Source organism: Zonotrichia albicollis, chromosome 1 (assembly GCF_047830755.1).
Source record: "Zonotrichia albicollis isolate bZonAlb1 chromosome 1, bZonAlb1.hap1, whole genome shotgun sequence".
NCBI lineage: Eukaryota > Metazoa > Chordata > Aves > Passeriformes > Passerellidae > Zonotrichia > Zonotrichia albicollis.
In genome coordinates, this window is record NC_133819.1 from 55,862,896 (window position 1) to 55,882,792 (window position 19,897).

At 39.4% G+C, this 19,897-nt stretch overlaps 1 protein-coding gene across 5 annotated transcripts in view; it reads left to right on the forward strand.

Annotated features, from left to right (window-relative positions):
• PDE1C (phosphodiesterase 1C) overlaps nt 1-19,897 on the forward strand; it is a 259,982-nt gene that overhangs the window by 184,277 nt on the left and 55,808 nt on the right. For all 5 annotated transcript variants that reach the window (XM_074541825.1, XM_074541818.1, XM_026793438.2 and 2 more), the window contains 4 exons: nt 2,167-2,267; nt 4,006-4,134; nt 13,248-13,349; nt 14,719-14,839. In XM_074541825.1, the coding sequence (XP_074397926.1) occupies nt 2,167-2,267; nt 4,006-4,134; nt 13,248-13,349; nt 14,719-14,839 (453 nt within the window). The remainder of the gene's footprint in view (nt 1-2,166; nt 2,268-4,005; nt 4,135-13,247; nt 13,350-14,718; nt 14,840-19,897) is intronic.

Consider the following 19,897-nt stretch of genomic DNA (forward strand, 5'->3'; position numbering starts at 1 on the left):
AAAGCCAGCACTTTGATGGAGGTGGCATCCTTTCTCTTCAGGCTCTTTGCTGTCTTGTTTGCTTTGTCTTGCAAGGTTGTGGCAGGAGAAAAGGGACTGAGAGTTTCCAGCTACTTCCGTTGTGTTACTCACAAGCCTGTTTTGACTTTGTTCTACTTACACTGCTTTATTTATTACCAAAAATTAACATCTGTAATTCCAGTTTTATTCTGGGTGATCTTCCTGGAATGCTGTTATGATACTTAAAACTGCTAATAAAAGATACTGCTAATAGTAAGATTTACTATACCATATTTGAAAACCTTCCTTACCCAAAATTGTTTAACAAGAGATGATTTGGTAAGGTATGCAAGTCAGCACTTTCCCCGTATGTGCCTTAAAAGACGAGGTAGGAAACCTCAAACACTAAGACACATTGCATTTAGTGAGGCTTGGTCATGAGATGTTGTTAGTGTGGGAATCATCAGATGCTGTCCAGGTGGTCTGAAGTGGATGCGTTGGACTAGCTGAATGTGTCTTGAGACACATTCTGAGCACCTGTGCCCTGATTTTTTTCTATCATTTGCAGTCTCTCCTTTTGGGAAATGGCAGAGCCCTGTGGGCAATGAAAGTCCAGATCTAGACATGTAGCCTGAAAAGCTTAGTTCCATTTGCAGTTGCCGGGAGTTGTTGTTTGAAAGTTGAATTAATGTTCTTAGTCATTTGGTTATCATTCCTTGTTCACATGTCACATCTAGAAACAAAATTGAACAGACTTCTCCACCATCAGTGCTCTCCAGTCATATCCTGAATCAGTTGTGTGTAGATATGAGAAACAGTGACGTTTCTGTTTCTGATAATTTCTTGCACTCCTCACCATGCTCTCTCCCTTGCTATTAAAAAAAAACAAAAACAAACAAACAACCCCCCCCCAAAAAAAAACAAAACAAACAAAAAAACCCCCCAAACAAACAAAAAAAAAAACCAAACCAAAAAACAAACCAAAACCCACCAAAACAAAAGAAACAAGCCAAACCCAAGAACTATCTTGATTATGGTCAGCAGCATTGTGCAACGTGTCTTTTCAAAAACATCTACATCTTTAATGTAAGAGGATATTTAATACTGAGACTTGCTCCATTCTTCACTGGTTATGCAGAGATGACTGTGAAACACAGATAAAGAGCTAGACAGGTTGCTGTGTGCAACAGTCCCACTGTTACCTGTGCTTCCCTGCACATGCTTAACATGCTAGTGTTGGCCCCTGAGCACTAGGAGATATGTAGAATAGATTTTGGATGCCTTAGTGCCTTTGCTGGGCCTTGCATTTAAAGGTAGTTTGTATATGAATGCCTGTCAAAAAACATTTGCAAGTTGACAGTGAGGTGTTACAGAAGTATTTGGCAGTCACTGTGGTAAAGGCTTTACTAAATGCAACACATTTAAGCATTTAATGCAAATATTTACAGCATCTACAGTATCTAAAACCTTTGACTCCTTTTCCACCTTTTCAGTGGAAAACCAGACAATAAAATTATTTGACTCAGATAAAAATTATTGAAAGCATCTGAATAATTTATAAATCTAAGGCAAAAGTGACTTAAGCATTGTCTAGGGAATTAGGAAAAATTCCACAAACTTCAGGACTTTCTCAAGTGCTTTAAAAATGATAAATAAATAACAAGAGCTATATCTTTTGTAGTTATCTTCCTTGTTCTCCTCATGATTCAGTGATTGACAAAGACTTTTGTTTTCTGGAAAATAGTGACATTCTTCTGTATCTGAGTCTCTGCTCCTCAATTAAACTGAATTGAAAATACATACCTTGGTGGTATGCGTTTACCTGCACATATATCATCAAGTTCCCCTTGATGAACCTTGGCTTTCTTGAGTTTTTCTCATTTCTCTCTTTGAAACATTGCTCTTTTAGAAGGGCACAGTTCCCCTTGCTCTGCCTTAGACTTTATTTGCTGTAGCTCAATTTACTTAGATGAAAGCCCAGGACGAACACTGGTTTGGCTTTTACGTATCAGCCAGAGAAGTTTCCTTTAAAACAGCTGTCAGACTTCAGGGGAAAGGTGATGGCATGCAACACTGACTTTCAACAGAGGATAAATAACTTACTTTAGAAGACAAAAGCCTGAGAAAATGACAACTTACCTGATTGTACTGTAAATCTCTTTTCAGCACTGGCTGACAGAGCTGGAGATCTTCGCTATGATTTTTGCAGCTGCTATACATGATTATGAACACACTGGCACCACCAACAATTTTCACATCCAGACAAGGTGAGGCCACTGTAAATCATGATGAAAGGTCAGGAATTAGAGGGAGAAATCTTTGGAGAATAACAGCACAGCCACCTTGGAAAAATGCAGCAACTTCTGCTTTCAAGTGTTGCAGGAGGAAAGTTAACTTTTTCAGGTTACATTTGATTTTCTTTTGTTCAAACATTCACAATGGAATGAATGTATTCTTCATTCCAGAGCCCTGTTTCATATTAATAACCAGGAAAAAGAAAGTTCCAAAAATATTTCCATGTAAAGTTTTCAAAGACATAAGGCTGTATAGAGTGATGTATTTTGACAAAGTATTGAAGGAGCTATTGTAATTTTACAGTTTTTTCTCCTTGTTGAATTTGAGGATTCAGACAATATTGGCATAAATCAGGCATTCAGTCATGTTTGTTACATTCATCAGTGAATATGAAAACTACACATACTATTTTCACTTGAGTGGAAAGCCACACCTGCAGCAAGGGTATATGCTTACCACTACTTAATCAGGGAAATACTTTTTTAAAGTATCATAAATTGCTAGAGCATAATTAACTGATCACAACCTAGACGGAGCTATGTATTTTATAAAGCTTTTGAGTTGATGGAAGAGAGGAAAATAAGATGAAGATGGCAGCAAAATTCAAAAGCATGCAAAATTATGAAGTCTCTAGTTTCAGTGATAATTGGATTTCCAATGTCTCTGTATAATTTTGATATTAGGAGTGTACTGGTAGAAATGTCAAAATGTCTAAATGTCCTCAACTGACACTTCACGCTTGGGCATTTTTAAAATGCATTGTAATTAAATTAGATTACATGTTTGTAATTAAAATAGATGTCTGTAGTGTGTTAGCTGAATCATGCTGTGCATCAATAATAGTTTCCAGGATAAAGCACACATATGCACACTAAAGACTGGGAATGTAGAAAGAAGTCTCTGTCTCTATTTTGGGTGAAGCCACACTACTCTTCTTACAACTTAATGCATACAGGAATTAGGGATCTGCTGTACTTTCCAAATACTTGTAAAAATATTCAAGGAAGGACAGTTGTAATTTAATTTTTCTAACATTAAACATCAGATGGTGTGAAGTGTCAGGGAATAAAAATATACCCTGCTCTCTGTGAAGCAGATATGAGTGACAACTATAACAAAACATATCACCTTCTGTTGCTGTTAACTTCTTTGTCTTCAGACCAGTTTACCCATTCATCAATCACAGATCTCTGCTCTGGGACTTAACATCAGGCACGAGGTACCTTTGATCCTACTCTGTCCCACTGACAATTGCCTTTCCAGGCAGCATAGTCTAGCACACAGATGTCAGAAATCAGTTCAGTTATATCTTGCTTACAGTCAGTTTGCTGTTCTGGAAACTGTATTGGGTCACATCGTGCAATTGCTTACTTGGGTACAGTCAGATTTTATTACCATAGAGACATCCATAAGAGCTAGGAAAAAGCCTCATGGTTCTACTCTAAATTTATATATCTCTCACAGCATTCAGTACTTGTTTTCAAGTATGTAACAAGGCAGTTAGGTGAGTCTCATCTGGTGAAATAGATTTTTCAGTGTTCTTTAGATTTCTTTTACTGAGTAACAGCAATTAACATAGTAGTACAAGAACTTTTAAAATGCTCATATCTATTCTATAGACTTAATTGCTGTAGCTGATCAAAGGAAAACTTCTGAGTCTCTTTAGACAGGGAAAAAACAACCTTTCCCATGTTTTCTTTTAAATGCTAGGTCAGACTCAGCCATTCTATATAATGACCGGTCTGTGCTTGAAAATCACCATGTTAGTGCGGCGTACCGTCTTTTGCAAGATGATGAAGAGATGAATATTTTATCTAATCTCTCAAAGGATGATTGGAGGTAAAAATGAGCATGGTGGCTGCCTAGGAATGTTGGAGCACCATCATAGACTGGTATTACCTTGTTTGAATAGAAATATGCATTATTGTATATTGCATATTAGTCTTTCTATACTACAAGATAAAGAACTTTAAAAGGTGTTTGTTTCGTTTATTCCTGCTTTCAATTTTCACTTTTGATAGTAAGACTAGATTTTGTGACAATGAGTTATAGGATACATGGGTCGGCTCCCATATAATTATTAAGTATCACAGAGACACTCTTTGTATACATATAATTGAGTGTAGACCTAGCCTGCTGTTTCTTTGTCCTAAAGCATAAATATAACCTTTATCTAATTTAACACTTCCTGTCTGGAAATTATAAATGGGACTTAAAGCAAAACATAATCCAGTCCGGGGAGCATAGATCTACTACATATGCTTAGAAGATTTAAGAAGCTGTAATTTAAAATAAGCCTCATGAAATATATGATTTATGTGCCAAAATGAGCCCATGATTAACTTTCTAATAGCCCATGATTAACTTTCTAATAGTTCAAAGTGAGTTTTCTGTTTTTCATGAATTTCAAGGGGTGATAATTTAAAAATAGCCTAGTGTGCTAGACAGGAAGGATCCAGCCCCATGGTCTTTTTCATGGGAGAGGAAGCAGCTTATGAAATCCTATGTGACACACAGTGTCTTCTACATATTCTTACATGTAACATAGTGCTGCGTAGTTGTTTAATCTAATTTTAATGTAAATGTGGGGAAATAAGCCTGCCTCTGGGGCTGACTTCTACCAAGATGGTCAGTGAAGGCTCTGTTTGCTAAAGTGTTTCGCCTGAGTTTCTTATTTATTTCAACTTGTCGACAGTAATTTGATCCTATAGTCAAACACCAGGAATTTATAGGGATGATTTCAGTCAATGTTGTGGAGGAGTGCCCTGAAAATTCTACCCTCCAATATATAGAATAGTGTCATGATGGGCAGCAAAAAGGAACAAAAAGAAAATATCTCCACTGCGATGTCAAAAATCTATTTTATGTACAAATGGAAATGCCTTGGCAAATATTGGCAGAAAATTACTGCATCATTTAATGTTAGTGACAAAACACAAGGAACTAAGTTACTAGAAACATCAGTTTTAGAGCCACTGTCTAAAAGGAAAAGTCATGTTTTGTAGTGGAGCAATTAATTGATTATGCTTCATTGCATAGATACTGACTTTAGGTAGACTTTAGCCTGATTTTGAGCTTTAAACTGTTTAAAGTTTCTGATTGAATCAAAGCCAATTTCAGATATTTCTCATTGATTCTGTAGTGCCAATATGTGTGTTCTGCTGATACAATGTGCTTAGAACCAAAGTTGCAAATATTAACCCATCCCTTTAAAATATATTTTGACTGCTTGAGCAAAAATATTCAGTGCTTTGCTTCATATTGCTTATTTGTTCTCTCTCCAGTATGATTTTATAGCTGGTGATCAAACAGCAGTGCTGAAAAATAAAGGACATTGTGTGGAAGTGCTGTAATTCCAAAACATTGTGATTTCTACGTGCTTTTTCTTTTGACTGCCACTACAAAATCCCGTAGGCAAACATTTGGGAAGCGCTGTAAACATCAACTGACTTCAGCAAAGTCTGTTGAAACATAAAACCCAAGAAGCCCAGAGTTTCCCCATTCTAAGACTTAAAAGTAGGACCCTCAGTATTGAAAGATGATTTGGGCAACTAATATGATATGCCCAAATTAAACTTCACATTTGTAGACTGATAAATATCCCTCTGCAAAAGGCCTAAGTGATGTTTTTGGAATATAATACTTGAGTACCTTTCTGAGCTGAGCCCTGACTCCTTTTTTCACATTACTGGGAAAAGAAAACCTGATGATCTGCAATCCTAAATATCTGTGTGGATTTTATAACTTTTGTGTATTCTGTCATCTAATTAGAGAACATATTTTTCAGGAAAGATACATAGAAAATTGGAGACACATTTCACAGTTGAAAAATAAATGGCCATGGATTTTGTAAGAAAAGCAGATGAGAATGGAAGAGAACTTTTGGGCTACAGTCAAGAAGAAAAGAGTTGAATGCTTACTAGTGCTTAAACAACTTTTTTTTTTTCTTCCACAGAGAAATATATATATTTCTCTGGTGCTTATTAAATATTAGGAAATTAATTGAGTTGCTGCATTTGGTGAATCCCATTTGTTCAAGTTATAAAACGAAAAAACTCTAACAAACCAGATCACAGTGAGCTAAGAAAAACTGCAAATTGAACATATGTTTTCCAATATAATGTTACAGATGTCTTTTTTGACACTGTATTTAATTGTTAGTGAGTTCCACACAGTTTATTAAAATCTTTATTGTCAAGTATAAAATAAAAATAATAGTAAAAATAAATTAATAAAAATAATTTTTAAAATAAAATAAAGAGGTTGAATAAAGGCTGAATAAAAAGATATCTACAAAATGTTTAGTTGTTTAGCTTTGTATAGGAGTACAACTTCAGCAAGTAACTTTGAATTTAATACTAACTTTCTCAGTAAAGCTGCCTGGTGTTTTGTCCCTCAAATAAATCTGAACCCTCCTTGTCAATCACTTTTATTTGTTTTAAGATTGTGGTGAGAAACTATGATTTTTTTCCTACTGATTTTGGTCATATGCTTTTTTTTCATAAGTAATAGTGTGTGAATGGTGGCAGGATCATGTAACATTTTCTTGTAAAATTTTGTTCCTTTGCACTCAGGATGGGCACATGCATATTCTGAGTTTTATACCTTTAGTGAGAATTAGCCAATGATGATATTTCTTCTAATGTAGTGTTTTCCTAATTATTTCTGTAATAATAAAGTTCTGAGACTTTGACTGAACAAAATTAGCCACATAGATCAGTTCAGGAGACATAATTATTGTAACTGTGCAGTAAGTTTTCCTGTTTTAGACTTCTATAAATTCTTGTCACTGTTAGCAGACTTCATTGCCTGTGGGTTTCTATGAAAGCCAGCTTAGCTTGTTTGCTGTGAAGACTGATGGAGATCAGCATCTTTAGATTGTGGCTTTTGTTTTCTTTGAGAAGTGGAATTATCCTTTGAATTATCTCAGCTTAGTGAGAAACCTGAAAAAAAATGATGCCACCAGTGGGTACTGTGTGATGGAGTATAGAAGAGAGAAGTGCAAGCTAATAATGTGTAGTGCAGCTCTTGGTGTGTCTTTTAGGCCAGTTTCATCAACTGTAGAGTTGCTCACAGTTGGGAACAACATTGTGTGGCTATGATCTGCATTTCTGCAGTTCCTTGATTGCCACACAGGTGTTGCTTTCAATTCTGAAGCCAGAACTGGATGCTGTTCCCTGAGAAGTGTCTTGGTTAGAGACAATTCATGGGGTGGAGCTTGGGAAACAAGCTACCTTCTTTTTTGGTTTAACCACTCCCCTGTCACCAACAAAGAGAGACAAATGCAAGAAGATATAAGTTGAAAAGTAAGTTCGCTAAAATAAACCCAGCCCTAATCAAGATAACAGTAATAACCACGAGATACAAAGTTCTGAATCCTATGGACTTCCACAAGAACAAAGAAAACAAGATGGCAGAGATGCCCCTCCCCAATATGGAGACTTTTGTAGAAGACAACATCAGCCAGACAACAAAGACAAGATGGTGGAGAAGATCTGTTCTCCCAACCATGTGATAGAGAGACAGAGGAAAGGAAAAAAAAAACCAAAAACCAAACAGCAGTACAACTGAACCTCCCTGATTACAAAACTCCCTCTTGCCTCAAACAACAATGAAGGGGGAACAAGGATAAAAGAAAGGAAACCTGGAGAACTTGGGGAGCTACTCTTGTTCAAAACCAGTCAAATTTTACTGAACCATTTGCTCCATACCACCTGACAGGGTTTCTCCTAGTGGTGGCAGCTCTGTCAACAGTGGCAACTGGATCTGGGGCAGCAGGTGAGTTACAAAGCTGTAACTCATGGAGGAGGAGGGGAGGATCAATTTTCAAGTATGACTATCCTGCATGGCAGTAGCAAAAACAAAGCTCCCAAAAAAAGAAAAAGTCCTATTCCAGCTGCAGGGACAGGGATTCCTTGTGGCAACTGTGACCAAAAAAGTTGTTAGGACATTTCCTCCAAAACAGTCTAGGATTAACAAATGCAGTTTCTCAGAGACCTGCACCAGGCAATTTTCCACAGAGTTCGGAGAGAAACTAAAGAATCCTTCTGCTTCTCTCTGCCCTCGCCCAGAGAGTATGCCCAGGAAACTCTCTTGGCAGCCCACAGAGAAACAAGAAAGAGAGCTCTGCCTGTGTTCCCCCACTTTTAAAGGGACCCTGGCACCTCCAGTCTCCATGGACCCAAAACACTGGTTCTGGATCCACTTCTGATCCCTGGGTCTTAATGAGACAGTAACACAAACTGCATGGACTGTCATAGAGGAATAATAGAATACAATTCACATTTTTTGGGTCGCCCACCCAAGACTAGCCACTCTTTATTCCATATAATCTATATCATGTCCCAATTAATATATTTTAACTATATATATATATATGTACATACAAACAACTATATACAAATACAGGTATTGTTTCAGTAGTCACTGATTGTTCCCCCAAGATGTGGATTGAGTTCATTTTGTCCATGACTGATCTAATGGGAGCAGTCCATTCTCACTGTTCATGTTATTTCCAACATGGAGTGGCATTGCCATTCAGCAACAAAAGTTACATATGCAATTCAACATTACAGACTGTTCTCATCCAAAGTCAAATCCCCTCAAGGTACATGACATGTTTCCCTGTCCCTCTGCATTACCCACCATGTGTAACCAGGTCCTCAAGTAAAAACAACCCCATGGCAGCATTTGCCTTTGCTTGAAGTGGGATTAACCCAAACTGTTTTTCCTGACTAGCTTTCATACGCATCATGAGACATTATCTCCATCTATTGTGCACAGAGGTAATGACTGGGCCAGTTCAGTTAATTGAACCTCTGGTGTTAACTAACCAGATAGATAGCCTTTGCTAAATGCAGATGCCACAGCTTGAAGGCCCCATAAATCATTGCCTTCTGTGTTGTTTTTAACAGTCCATTGCTCTGCTTGACTTCCCCAGCAGCTGGTACAGGTATCTGTCTATAAGACTATTTATGGAATGAGTCCCATTGTCTGACTTAATTCTTTCAGGCGTGCCATGTTGCTATAGGGCCTGTTTTTCAAGGCCCAGCACAGTGTACTGGGCAGTGACACGAAGCAATGGGGTAAGTCTCCAGCCATCCAGTGGTAGTTTCTACCGTTGTGGGCACATAGCATTTGCCTTGGTGGGTTTGTAGCAGTGAGATATAATCAATCTGCCAGGCCTCCTCATACCTATATTCAGACCAATGGTCCCCATACCACAGAGACTTTACCTGCTTGGCCTGCTTGATTGCAGCCCATGTCTCACAATCATGGATTACCTGGGATATAGTGTCTGTGGTCAAATCCACCCCTTGGTCACAAGTCCATTGGTGTGTTGCATCTCTTCTTCCCTAATGACTTGAGGAATTATGGGCCCACCAAGCTAGAAATAACTTATACTTGTGTTGCCAATCTATATTTGCCTGAGACACTAATTTTGGCAGCTTGCTCTACCTGTTAATTGCTGTGAATCTCACAGTCAGCTTGACTCTTAGGCACATATATATCCACATGACAAACTTTCATGATCATTTTCTCTACCTGGTCAGCAATGTCTTGCCATACTTGAGCAGCCAAGATGGCTTTTCCTCTGTGCTGCCAATTGGCTTTTAACCAACTTTTCAGCCACCTCTATAAAGCATTTGCTACCAACTATGGGTCAGTGTAGAGATAGAGTTTTGGCCACTTCTCTCACTCAGTGATATCCACAGCCAGTTAGATGGCTTTCAGCTCTGCAACGTGACTGAATTCACCTTGTGTATTGGTAGCTTCCACAACTCACTGTTTAGGGCTCCATAAAGCTGCTTTCCATTCCCTATTAGACCCTCTGATACATCAAGAACCATCAGTGGAGAGAGTGTATTGCCTCTCACTCTCTGATAGCTGCTTACAGGGTGGGGTCTCCTCAGCATATGTCACCTACTCATCTTCCTCTTTAAATGATAGTCCCAAATTCTCACCTTCAGGCCACTTCAGTATGATTTCCAAGAACCCAGAGTGATTAGGATTTCCTGTCTAAGCTTGCTGTGTGATGAGAGCCATCCGCTTACTTCATGTAGCATCAGTGGCATGACCTGTGGAAGGGACTTTCCATTTTGATATCCAGCCCTGCACTGGTAGTCAGTGTGTGAGAATGACCAGTGCTTCAGTGGTAATCACTTCTAAGGTGGCTCAAACCTCTTCATAATCTGCTAAGATCACTTTTCCTGTTGGGGTGTAGTTGGCCTCATATCCTTTGTATCCCTGAACCCAAAGGTCATCCTCGAGTTTCTCCAGGCACCTTCTGCCAGAGGCTCCAGGACAGACCATTCTTCCTGGCTGCAGTGTAGAGCAAGTTCTTCTCATTCTGTCCCATCCTGACTGACCCAAGGGCTACTGCATGGGCAATCTGTTCAAAGTACTGTGGTTGTTCCACATGAAATAATTTTTCTTCTGTGTCACAAGGTAGAGAGGGCTTACAATCTGGCTGTACCCTGGGATTTGCATCTCCACAAAATCCATGTTGCCTAGGAAAACTTGTGTTTCCTTCTTGTTGGTCAGAGGGGAAATAGTAGCTATGTTGCTAATCACTTCTTCTGGAATTTGTTGATGTCTGTCTTGGCACTTCACTCCTAGCAACTGAATTTCTTGTGCAGGTCCCTTGACCTTACTTTGATAGCAAAACCGACTTTGAGGACAATGTGGATTATTTTTTCCCCTTTCTCAAAAACTTCCTGTGCCATTTTTCCTCAAAGGATCATGTAATCAATGTACTGTAGATGTTCTGGAGCTTCACCTTTTTCCATGGCAAATGGTGGGACTCTGCTTTCACCCCTGGGGTCATTGTTTCCAGGTGAAAGGAATGCCCCTCCAAGTGAAAGCAAACTTTGGCCTGCACTCTGCTGCTAAAGGAGTGGAGAAAAATGCATTAGCAATGTCAATGGTGGCACCACTTTTTTGCCTTGGACCACAGTTCATACTGAAGTTCTGGCATGTCTGACTCAGTGGGGGTGTGACTTCATTCAGGCCATGATTAGTTGCTGACTGCTCCCTGGATCTCCAGTAATGGATCATCTTACAGATGGGAATCACAGTCTCAGTCAGTGTGGTATTGTCAATGGTGCACTGTTTTGGCAGCAGCTGGTACCTGCTCTTCTTCAGCCCTCAGGTGTCCTACTGAAGAAAGGTCCCTTAAAAGACTAGGTAAGGTGTTTAATTGTTTACTGTCTTCTGTCTCCACAGCAGCTATCCCAAAAGCCCAACAAAGTCCTTTTGGGTCTTTGAAATAACTACTCCTAAAGTAATCTATGCCAAGAATACATGGAGCCTCTGGACCAGTCAAAATATGTTGTTTTTTCCATTCATACAGTACATTGATGACATGATCCTTTGGGGTAAAATGGCACAGAAAGTTTTTGAGAAAGGGGAAAAAATAATCCACATTGCCCTCAAAGTGGGTTTTGCCATCAAACAAACGCTGTTAACTATGCAACTGATTGTACTTATGGGTTGGGAGGAGGAGGTGGTTATAGGGGGGGAAGATCAAAGCAAACTGATGCCATCAGTGTTGCAGAACTGTGATGGTGAAGCATCCATTATGTGCCACCCATGGGATTAGGTAAACACAGCAGTCTTGGGCCTGTGCACTGTGGTGGCCTGGGGCTGGAATTTGAGCACAGCTACTATGAGCAAGAGAGGAATCATCAAAATAGCTTTGTGAGACAGGGACTGTTCATAAAAAGGACAGTAGTGATTTCTTTTAAAATGAGTGCTGACCCATTTCAATCTTCAAAATCTTGAGCTGGTATGCTAAACTTGAGCTGTTCTTCCTCTGGTAATCTGTAGAGACTGAATTGAGAGAAAGAGAAAATAAATTTGTATTGTGTGCTAGATCACAACAATTCTGATATTTAAAACTGTTTAGGAACATCCATATCACCTTCAGAGAAATTTCAACTGGAGCCTAAACTACTGTTGTAATACTACTACTAATGGTGATGATGATAATTATGATAAGAGTAATGAAAATATGAGAGAGAGAAAAATAACATCCAAGAGAAACAAGTGATGAACAATACAATTGCTCACCTCCTGCTGACTGATGCCTAGTCTGTCACCAAGCAATGATCACTGGCTCCAGTTTATATATTGGGCATAACGTTCTGTGATACAGAGTATGTCTTTGGCCAGATGGATCAACTGTCCTGGTTATGCTCCCTCCCAGCTTCTTGTGCACCTGCTCACTGTCAGACTATGGGAAACTCCAAAGTCTGTGTTTTGGAGTAAGTACTACTTATCAACAACAAAATCATCAAGCGTGTTATCAACATTATTCACATATTAAGCCCAAAACACAGCATTGTACTAGTTAAGAAGAAAATCAACTCTAGTCCAGAAAAACAAAACAAAACAAACAGGACAGCAAGTTTGCTTTACAAAATCTCATACTGGAATATTTTGAATTAATAATAGCAGGGAAGTAGTGCAGGTTCTCAAAGGTCTTTATTTCATATATGCATCATATATACTAGGCAATTTTTTAATGTGGCGAGTTTCCACCATATAACTCAACTTTAAACATGCATATTGACCAGTTGAATCAAGGTACCTGATTCTGAGGCTTTAAACAGTCTTATCCCTTCCTTCTAAGAATGGCCTAGAGAAGAAAACAATTTAGGAAGTTTGTGCTTAATTGAAAAAGGAATACTAATACCAATGTGCTCTTCAGAAAACATCTAATATTTCTCTTACCAAAGATTAGCCACCTGGCTTCATTTGCATAACTCCCCTTTCTATGTTTGTGCAGAAAATCCTTCATCCTCTTCCCCACCCCTGAAAAGAAATGAAGAGTTACATACAAAAGCATTACTGCCAATAATTCGCAGATAACAAAAGAGACTGGAGTGTGTCTGATGGTGGTTTTTGTGCTTCTCTTTCCTTGCTGCCCTCACTGTGATGCTATCCAAAAGGGAATTTAGAGCTCTAGTCATTGAGATGGTGCTGGCTACCGATATGTCCTGTCACTTCCAGCAAATCAAAGCTATGAAGAATGCTTTGCAGCAACCAGAAGGGTGAGTCATTTCACAACATAGCCCAGTGAGGGGGCTGCATTTCAGCTGGTGCTTTGCCAATGTGCTAAACTTCAAAAGCACCTCTTCAGAATCCCTCTCTTTCTTTGATATCTACAGCAATTTTCTTTTTGATGGTGAATTTTGAATTATTTCACTTATGAAGGGATGGGCACATGCCTACATGCACATCTATATTCTGTGCTGGTGGCCCAAAGCTTTCAAATGTCACCGTTGTTGGGACCAGTCTCATTGGGCATTTCCCTGGTGGGTAACATCAAGGACATGATTCATTAGAGTAACCTCTATAATTGAGTATGACTTAGGTTATAAGACCTGCAGAACATAACTTGCTCTTTGGCCTCATGCAGATGGTATCAGCTGTCACCCCCAAAAAGGGACCTTCTTCATAAACAGAGAACAGATGAAAACTTGAGATCCACTGAGGGAAGGACTGGAAAATAACAGATGGAGCAGTATGGGGAAAGCCTTTTCTTCTTCCCAGTATGCCACTGGGAGCTGTAGTATTTTGTCCACAGCTTTTTCCCAAAAAATCATTTTACATTGCCTTGAGTGATGGTCATTTATTCACCCTGGACACAGTTATACCAGAATTATACCTGTATTAGAATTATATCAATATCAGTATTATACCTGTATCAGTGCGGGGTGTTGCTGGCCATCTGATCCCCTCAAAAGCTACAACTCCTTCAACCATTTTGGATAGCCAAAAAACAGAATTTAAAAATGAAAGCACCCATACCAAGAAAGCATTATTTACTGGGTTCATGGGCTAGCCTCTTAGGTTATGATAATCAGAAATCATCAGCACTTTTTTTCTGTGAAATCAGGATTCTCTTCTGTACTCATACTAGTTTTCTATCAGAGAAAAATGTATCAGTTATTGTCTAGATTTGTCAGAACCCCAGACATCCCCACTGTTCATTAGAGTGGGATGATAGGGACCATTTTCTCTTCTAAGCTGAATAAAATACAGCACTGATTAAATGGGGAGCACAGGAGCTCTTCAAGACCATAACCTAAGAGGCTAGACCATGAACTCAGTAAATAATGCTTTCTTGGTATGCGTGCTCTCATTTTAAAAATCTTTACAAGCAAGCCTGTAAAGTTTCTGAGCAAAGCTGGGCAATATTTCTTTTTGCATTTCTTAGTATCTCTTTTAAACCAGGTATCATGTATGTTGGAGAAATAAGACAGTCTTTCAGAGTTGTTTGATTTTATGACCAAAGAAACCACTTCACAAATATCCTGGCCAAAGATTATAATTACCTTATTTTCCTGTAGGTAAGATTTTTGTCATTCTTCCCTGCAAGAGCAGACAATTAATTTTTTTGATCCTTTGGGTTTTCAGAATTGACAAGCCGAAAGCCTTATCACTGTTATTACATACAGCAGATATCAGTCATCCAGCCAAGGCCTGGGATCTCCATCATCGCTGGACCATGTCTCTGCTAGAGGAGTTCTTCAGACAGGTAAAGCTAGGGAAGTTCTTTTCTTTTCTGCAGTGAAGAGGGAGTGTGTAGGATTGGGTGAGAAAGTAGGAAAATGTTAACACGAATATGTTTCTTTTTCTCTGATGTTTTTAAGACCCTCCCAAATAGTATGGATCTTTCTCCTCTAGCACAATTAGCACTGGCTATTATGCCTCTTAGGCATAGGAAGCTAGTGTCTGAAACATTCCCTATAGATTTAAACATTACCTACATAGAAGAAATTCTAATTTGGGAAGCTAATAAGTCTTTCAAATTAGGAAAAGATGGAATATATGTCACTCAGCTCTAGAACCACGAAACCATGTTTGTGTAGCTGTACTTTAGAGAACTCTACTTACATTGTTGGAATGGATGTGAAAAAGGCCTAGTTTGGCCTTACTTTAAAAGAAGTGAACTGATCAAAATTATAGTTCATAGTGGATCACCTGTTGACAGACCCACAAATCTAGACAAATCATTGAGCTCTGTGTGATGATTATAAGGTTCTCAAGTGATTAATAAAAAGTATTTAAAGAATTAAAAAAAAAATAAGTAACAGCAAACAGAGCACTTAAGGAGTGTATAGGATACTTTTCTCCAGTGTGAATTGCTGACCTAAGCAGTGCTAGCACTTAAGTGCTTATTTTCTCTGCAAAGTCCAATTACTTTATGTTCTATAGTAAATCTAAATGCAAAAGGGAAAAATATGACAATTCTTTAAAAGCTCAGACAATTTTAAAAAATGGTATTTGTTTTTAAAGACACTGCAGTAATCCCTGTTTTAACAAGGATATTGCAAAAATTTGCTTTGAAATTATTCTTTTGGTTTGTTTTTCAAACCAAGAGTTGTTTTACGGGGTGGAAGCAGATAGCTCATACCTGCAACAGATTCTGTCTTGCCACACAGGAGGCTCATGCATGTAGGATGATGTTAACATGAATTTTAGGGAAATTCTGTGCATATTTATGCTTTTCTAGCTCAAAGTTATACTAGATGTGATAAAATACATGACTGCCAAAGACTTATGAGGAAATTAAGATTACCTCACTTTAGGATGTGAGACCACAAAACCTCCAAGTTTTGATTTATTTTACACATGTAATGAAGACAATCTATTATGTTATATGTTTTAAAGAGTATTTTAATTTCAGCCAAAAAATTCTACCCTAATTTAATAGACAGATTTATTTTTTTTAGATAATGCTATATATAAAACTCATATTCTTATTCCAAATTCAGATACCGTAATAATTTCCTCTTCAGGAAAACCATTAAGCTTACCATGAAGCATAGACTTGTGTTCATTGAAGTTATTGAGTACTAGATCAATAACTACACCCCTACTTAATATTAGAAGAAAAACACACATCTCACAAATTGCTGTCCTAGCTCTGGCCATGACAGAGTTACTTTTTGCAGTAGACAGGAATTGGCATGGCTAGGACCTGGAGGTTATTCTATCTCACTTCATTTTCCAGGGATGAAGGAAAGGCTGTTTTATGAGTTGGGGTGGTGTTCAGTGAGCATTTGCATGTGAATCACTTCCTCTCTCTTGAACTTTCTTATCTCATTGCTGTTTCCAGTAGATGATTGTTATTTCAATTGCTAATCTTTACCTTTGTGCCTCCAATTGTCCTTTCCAGCCCACTGCAGGGGAAGAGGAAGGGAAAGGGGAAGAGAGGAGTAAGTGAGCAGTGAGCAGTGAGCAGTGAGCAGTTGAGCAGTCATGGTTTGGAGATTTTTGGTGGGAGTACTAAATTTAAGAATACCATTCTTAAACCAAAACAGCCTAGTTTGGCACCCACTGTGGGACTCAAAAAATGGAGATAACAGCAGATGTGGCCCCAGAGTGTTGGAAACAAATTTGATCTAGGTATTTGGTTTACTATGTATGGAGTGGTCACAGTGTTGCTTGGTCTGTTCACAAGGGTGTGGTACCTAACCCTGGTAGTGAAGCCATGCCACTGGGATCCCTGTCCTGGGTGTGGGCATTGACAAAGGGATTGGGAAGAGGACAGAAACTCTTAGCCTCTGGAGCAGCTCCCATCAAGTGTGAGAGAAAGGTATTAATTCTTGCAAGTGTGTTCTAGTAGTGTGGTCAGGCAGGGGGAAAGCTGTGGAGAAATGTATCTAGTATCTGAAGGAATTAGCTGCACTGTAGGTACCTATAAGGGTTCAAGCAACAAGCAGTCCCTTGCAGACTCAGATCAGGTCCAGCTTACACAATACATGTGGCAGAAGTTTGTATGCAGCACACCATTGTTGTACACAAACTCATTAGCATTGATATCAATGAAGGAAAGATAATAAAGAGGGCTTCAGGTGACTACACTACTATGGCAATATAAAATAATTTTTTTCCTTCCTGGCTGCGGACAGACTCGAAAAATTCAAGCATGTTAGAGGGGAAATTTCCTATGCCCCTCCAGTATGGGCCACAATCTCTGGAAAAGGCACGCACCATGAGATAACCTGCAGTTTTACTTGACCCCAGAGAAGACATGAGGAAGTGGGATGGAAAACCCAACCCTACCCTAGCAGCACAAGTGTGTGAATTGAGAGGAAGGACAACCACCACAGAAAATTCTTCAAGCATAAATGCTGCTCCAGTTTCCAGTGGGCTAGTTGTCAGACACAATGGAATGGAATCCATTCTTCTGATCCTATTGAAAGGACATCCAGTTCACATTTACAAGACATGAACAATGACTACTATGACTAGAACTAGAGGGGCTCTGCCTCCAGCAGGAGGAAAGGGACAACCTGATCAATTGGACTGTATGGATCTGATGGCTTTGTGCATCAGACCTGCAAGAGTATAAGGCTTTAGTTGACATGGGCACACCTGTACCCTGATGCCATCAAGATCTGTAGGGACATGTTATAAATGATCAACAAGAAAGCCAAATTAATAAATGCAAAAGATTTTATTTTTGCGACTGAAAATACAGTCCTCAGAAGCCACATTCAAAGAGAGAGCGTCGAGCCTGGGATCGACACTGGGTGAACCTAGATCTGACTTCTGTCACATCAGATCTCCCTCTGCTCATGAATGCCATCTCCGGCAGGGCTGTTTTATACATTTTTTTATGCCTGATGCAGAGGTGCCCCGATTTCTTTTGTTACTCTGCATATGTATGAAGTTTCTAAAATTTTAATGTGCAGAGTTGGACAATTGCTGTTTCCTGGGTAGTGGCGGGCACTGATCATGTCAGGGGAAGTCGTGTATTCAGATGTATGTTTCTTGAAGACTTCAGTTATCTTGATTGATGGTATCTATCAAACACTGATCGTCCTTGGGTGTTCCCTGATGGTTCCGAGGGAAGCCCATCTCCACACCAGCCACGTTCTTTTATTAGTAAACAAGTCATTCTTCTCCTGCTGCCACCAGGAGTTTCATAACTTCAGTGTGGTAATCTGTCTCCAGGTTGTCTGTGGTCAGAGCCTCACTGGATGTTAAATTTATTTTACATTTTTTTATTTTTATACTTTTTCCCCCAAAGCATGAATTACTTTACATTATATATTACAGACAGAATCTATTTCTGTGTCTGTGGTGACAGGGGATCCCAACAGATGAATGTACTGGAAACAAAAGCAGAAATACCCCATTCTGATTAGCGCAGAGGTCCTGAGTGTCCTTGACATAGATTCACTCAGGAGAGCGTATTTCAAGGACCCAAGAGGGCATTGTTGGGCTTCTGGGATAGCTGCTGTGGAGACAGAGGAAATTAGATAGCTGAACACCTTGCCTGGTCTCTCAGAGGACCCTTTTGCTGTGGGACTGCTGAAGGTTAAAGAGCAACAGATACTGATCACTGCCACAGCAGTGCATCATCAGCAATACTGCACCAACCGGGACTCTGTGACCCTCATTCATGAGATGATTCATGAACTGGAAAGCCAGGGAGTGGTCAGCAAGATTCACTCACCCTTTAACAGCCCCATATGGCCAGTGTGTAAGTCCAGTGGAGACTGACAGTGGACTATTGTATCCTGAACACAGTCACAACAGCACTGAGAGCTGTTGTGATGGATATATTTGAATTTAAGGATGATTTGGCGTCCAAGACAGCAAGATGGTGCCATCATGTACACTACTAATGTGTTTTTCTCAATTTCTTTGTCAAGAGAATGCAGGCCACAGTTTGCTTGTACCTGGAGGGGTGTCCCCTACACTTGAAACTGATGACCCCAGGAGTGGAAGCCCCACTGTTTGCCATGGACTGATTCAAACTAAACTTCAAAAGAGTGGGGCTCCAGAACACTTGCAACATGTTGATGACATTATTGTATGGTGCAACGCAACAGAGAGAGTTTTTTTGGAAAAAAACCATCCTCCTGAAGGTCAATTTTGCCATAAAGCAAAGTCAAGGGACCTACCCAGGAACATCAGGTTTTAGGAGTAAAATAGCAAGATGAATATCATCAGATTCCAGCGGATATGTCAAAAACATAGCAACTATGTCCTCACCAGCCAGCAAGAAGGAAACACAAGCTTTCCTCAGTACTGTGGATTTTAGAAGGATGCATATTCCAGATTACAATCAGATTGTAAACCCTCTCCAACAAATTACCCAGAAGAAGACACATTTTAAGTGGGGTCCTGAACAGCAACAAGATTTGTAACAAATTAAACAGGAGATTCCTTGGGAGCAATAGGCCCAGTTAGGGCAAGACAAAATGTGAAAAATGTGCTGTACACTGCAGCCAGGGAGCATGATCCTTCCTGAATCTCTGGCTGAAGGTACCCTGGGAGACTTGAAGAAAACCCCTGTGATTCTGGAGTCTGGAATACAAAGGATATGAGGCCTGTTATGCCTCAGCTGAGAAGAGCTACTGGCAGTTTATGAAGAAGGAGTTCTAACTGCTTCAGAAGTGATTGTCACTGAAGTACAGCTCTTCGTGGCACCCTGATAGTCTGTTTTAGGCTGGATATTGAAAAGGAAAGTCCTCTTCACACATTCAGATGGATGCTAAGTGGTCTGTGCTGATCACTCAGAAACCCCTAATTGCCCAGGGATATTGGCCTGAAGGCCCACAAATCACGAATTGGC